We start from the raw sequence: 5,000 nt of genomic DNA, 5'->3' as shown, positions 1-5,000 counted from the left end.
CCCATCAACAACTCTTCCTGCACCACACAGTATATCATTCTCAGAAGACAGAGAAGCGGAGATTTACACTATCATACAAACCATCGCAAAAAACAATTCCAACTCACCATCTAGCTTCTCAACAGCCTTCTGAGCTTCATCTTGATATTTATATCGTACAAATGCAAAGCCCTTCGAGTCCCCCGTTCTGAAAACATATTAAAAGACATTTAACACGAATATCACATGTATGAGGTGTTCAACAGTTCAGCTCACAAATTGACACTGTGAAACCACACTTACACAGAGATAAACAATTTGAAATCACAAAAAGAGTTCCTTGTACTCACACATGTACCAATCATATTAATCCAGCACAAAATTTTCCACCATTTGAATTATCTCTCAAACAATGTTCTAATACAACCACAAACAAAATAATCCCCAAATAAACTTACACAGATTTTGCTTGCATTATTCACGCACAAATTCATACCAATGCAAACATACAAAAGCATTACCTCCGGTCCCTGGGTATGAACACATCCACGACTTTGCCATACTTATCAAAGAGTGGAAACAAATCATCCGCCGTAGTACCTGAATAATTCCAAGAATATCAGAAAAACGAGATGAATTAGCAACAAAAAGGCAAGTGAAGAAGGGGATGAGTGGAATACGAAAAGTGATATTGAGGACGAGAAGGGAGAAGGTATCTCGGATGTCCGGCGGCCCAGATCTGCCGAAGTGCGACATGGCTTCGATTCAATCAGAAGGGGAAATTCGAAATTAGGGATTCGCTATTTTTTCTTCTATTTTCAAAAGAATTTGCTTTTGTAGGCTTGTGCACGCACGCTAACATCATCATCATCGTCATCATTTTGGATAAAATTAGTAAGTAAATCAAACTAATCTATTTATAGAACTCACCAAATATTTGTAATCCGAATTAGATTATCAAAATAAAAATTTTCGATTGGAATTTTTCGAAATTAGATCTAATAGAATTCTTTTGATTTTATAACTAACTATTTTCTCTCTCCTCAAAATCATCTCTAATCTTTAAATTTACGTAACTCTCAAAATTTAAATTATTTTTTCGCAAAAAATATATCAAATTAAAGATAATTTAATAAGGATTCCAACGAGATCTCAATTGATCTTGATTTTGAATTAGGGTGCTATAAGCGTTAGAATAGGACCCCACACTGTGACTATTGTTTAGAGTAAATGTAAGAAATTTGGATTTTAGGCAAATGATAATTGAATTGAAATGCTTCAAAAGGCAAATAAGACAATTTGATTTCCGAGCCTTTAGTTTAGCTTTTGATATAGGCTTCACGTATATGTAACTGTTTTTCAATTTACAAAGAAGTGACTCGTTGTTAATTGTAACTCATGAGTTTTAACATTGGCCACTTGCATTTATTTTAATTTATTAATAATTAAGCTAGATTCCCACCTATGTCCCAGCGTGTTTAACTCGTTTTGAATTATAGTTTATTGTAGTATAATAGATTAATAGTAGCATAATTATTTTTTTGGCAATGCATGTTACATCCATTAATGAGTTCTAATACTCTTTGCTTTATGTACTACAACATGGACTTACTCAAATCGATTATTTTATGTTTTATCTTTAAAGGCATGTCGTGGTGGATTTATCTATTAATTTAACTAACTTTTCAAATAATTTGGCAATGGAATATGTTTTACGTAAATTTTGATCTATGTGTGCACCGTAAATTTTTTATTTTATTTTTTGAATAAATAAATAAAATATCATCAAAACTTATCATTTACTTCACATCATACTTTCGGGTATATTCGAGGAGAAATATCAAACAACTAGTTAGCAAGGATATTAAACATAACAAAATAACTTGGGCAAGCCCATGAAAAATATACTACATAGGATCAACATAACTTTGTGAATAATTAAATTTCAAGAGTCAACTTTGGGTATTCTTTTTTTTCTTTGATAAAAAGAAAGGCTTAAACCATTCAGAAATATGAGCAAAAGAGTACCAAAGCTTGAAAAAAAACAAAAGCTCCCCAAAAGCAAAGAAACACCATAAAAAAATAACAAACCAAGCACAACCTACCACTACCTCATAAATGCAAGCCCAAGAAAAGCACTCGACAACCAAAAGACCACTAACAAAGGACCAACCATCCACAACAAAGTTGAATAGCCACACTCAACGGGTATACTTCATTTATGTCCTAACCATCTTCTAGCTTTATCTTTGCATACTTGCCCGAGCTAGTAAGGAAAATTTGGACACCACCCTTTAATCCATGATCCAAGCCTCCAAAGAAGTACGGAGTACTAGTTTTTTCTCTACATTCCAATTTTATTTCATCTTTTCGAATATATATTTCTTTCAATCTCTTAAAAAAACTGACTTTTTGATGGAGTATATATTACTACTAGCAATCCCTCCGTTCCGCCGAAAATTACTCACTTTTCTTTTTTATTTGTTCCAACTAAGATGATTCATTAATACTAAAATAGAAATATCTTTATCTCTATTTTATTCCATTTCTTTTACTACTTTACTCTATCCATCTAATACATAAAATAAAACTTTATCAAATTTCATACTGTCCAAGGAAGAGTCATCTTCCTTACTGAGAGAGTACTTGATAATTACTAGTAACAATTTTTCATGCACGCTATTATTCGTACACTGCAATTATATTAAATTAAATTACAAATCACGATACAATTGATTTAAAATAACTCCATTATGTGTTCGGTTTTCTTGTTTTAAAACAAAATAAAAAAGCATATTTTCAATATTTCATGCACATATCCCAAATCCCTGATTAGTGAGTAAGTTCCAAATAGATACGAACATTACCTTTACTGTAATATTTTACTCATTTTCTTTATTCTCAGCGTCACAGTGCAAAAGTTGGTAGCTTTTTATTTTTATGTATTTTCTTTTATTTTGGGTAAAAGTTGGCAACTTTTAGAATTTGGGAAAGAAATGAGATTTGCACGCAAAACGAGACGCCGCAAACTTTGGCTTTTAACCCTCTTAATTATCGCTTCTCCCATCTCCTTTTGAATTTCCATTATAGCTTAATTTATTATCACTTGTATTTTTATGGGCTTGTTCAGTTGATAAGATTTTATTTTAAAATTAAATATATATTTTGTATAGTTAATGAGATTAAATTTTATAATTTAATTTTAAATATATAATTATGTTATATTAATTAGTTATATAGTGATTGTTTTTCATTAAAATAATCTCATAACCTATTATTGTAATTGGCATCTCGATTCTTGGTAATGCATATATGAAATTTTGTTCAAAATCAAAATATTGTACTGATAAAAACTGGAGTATTCATTTCGTCCCATAAAGTTTATCACATTTTTATATTTTCTTATGTCCCACAAAATTTATCATATTTCACATTTTATTATTTTTAGTAATAACTCATTCTCACTTATATTTTATTATCAAAATAATATATAAGTAGGACCTATATTTCACTAATTTTTTTAATCCACTTTCAATTATATTTCTTAAAATCCGTGCCCAATCAAAGTGCGATGAAATTTATGGACGGAAAAACTAACAGAAGAGACATTTCCTCGATCTTATTCAAATAGATGCCCTAATATCAAACATAAGAATAACAATTACTGATACAAACCACATCTCTCTACAACAAATATATATGACCAATATTTTTTATATGAAATTTATTACTTAGTACTCCCTATAACATATGAAATAAAAATTAATCCTGTGTTGGCCTTGGATAGAGTGGTTAATCTTGATACTTATGAAATTAAGGGTTTTGGATTTGAATCCACGTAACCTTTAAACTTTTATTCATTTATTAATAAAAAGAAATCGAATCTATTGATTTATATGTTATCTCGTGTAATCCATACTCAATAGGGATAGAAGTTTCATTAATTTAGATTGAGGAAGCAATAAATATTTAACCTGCCCTGTGACTTCAGAGCATCCGCAATGGTCGGGTTAGCGACCTGCTAGCCGATTCGTCAAGCGCTTAGTCGATCGGCTAGCCTAACCATTGCAATCGGGCGAGGATCGGGAATCGGCGAGCGGATCGGGCGTGGCCGGCCGATCGGCTTGCCGCTGGCCGAAGCGATGCCGGGCCGATCGGCTAGCCGCCATTGGGGCGGCCCGACGCCACGTTTATTTTTTAATTTTTTTTTAAATTCTTTAATTTTTTAATTTTTTATTTTATTTTATTTTTTTATTTTTGAAAAATTATATAAACGTGATTTCTGCTATTTTTAAATTTCTCGTATACAAGAAAGTAACATCTAGCGACATGGACAACAACAACTAACCCAATACAAAATTAAGTACCCCAAAACAAAAAACATGCCATATTGCTGGTCAGCCTCTCGCGCTACTGACTCATGCGAGGCAGCGCGCCCTGGACTTCGACCGACCGGGTCGGGCCGAGACTTCCCCGTCAAGAAGTGGTAAACTATAACGGATTCAAGGCATACTAACATTTTTTTAATGTATTTTTTTAATAAATTAGTGAGGAGTAGAGGGGAGCGCTCGTGTGTGGAAGCCCGATTTTTTTTTACTATGCAATTTTTTTATTTTTAGTTAATGTACTTTTTTTTTAAAAATAAAATTAATGAATTTTCCCGTATATGTCTCGTAAATTTAATTCGGGGTAATTTAATCGTGATTTTAATTCCGTAAATGTAGTATATTTTGAATTATTTTTATTACTGTGCCTGGCCTATGGCTAGCTTATCGGCTAACCTAAATCTGATGTGGCGAGGTGGATTTTTTAGTGTTGCTTGATGTGGCAGGGGAGAGAATGGCTAGCCTATTGTCTGGCCTATAGCTGGCCTAAGCACCATTGCGGATGCTCTCATATCTTCAAATAGTCGTCTTGGAGTGCTAAACCCACATTTTTACAATAATACTCTTTCCTGTTTTGCTTTATCCTTGCATTTTGTAATTTCCAAAAAGTTTACTATTTGTATAATCCAGTGTTTG

At 32.3% G+C, this 5,000-nt stretch overlaps 1 protein-coding gene across 1 annotated transcript; it reads right to left on the bottom strand.

The window, feature by feature from the left end:
- Window positions 1-3: 3 nt before the first annotated feature.
- LOC125199812 (serine/arginine-rich splicing factor SC35-like) lies at window positions 4-804 on the bottom strand (the record flags this gene model as incomplete). The annotated part of the gene is made up of 4 exons (XM_048097709.1): window positions 660-804; window positions 501-579; window positions 108-187; window positions 4-17 (listed from the first exon to the last, which is right to left on the bottom strand). Coding segments are annotated over exons 1-4 (249 nt in total), but the record flags the coding sequence as incomplete, so codon positions are not given.
- Window positions 805-5,000: the final 4,196 nt, after the last annotated feature.

Source organism: Salvia hispanica, unplaced genomic scaffold (assembly GCF_023119035.1).
Source record: "Salvia hispanica cultivar TCC Black 2014 unplaced genomic scaffold, UniMelb_Shisp_WGS_1.0 HiC_scaffold_698, whole genome shotgun sequence".
Taxonomy (NCBI): domain Eukaryota; kingdom Viridiplantae; phylum Streptophyta; class Magnoliopsida; order Lamiales; family Lamiaceae; genus Salvia; species Salvia hispanica.
The sequence above is the reverse complement of the archived record's forward strand: the minus strand, read 5'-3'. Positions and strand labels throughout refer to the sequence as shown.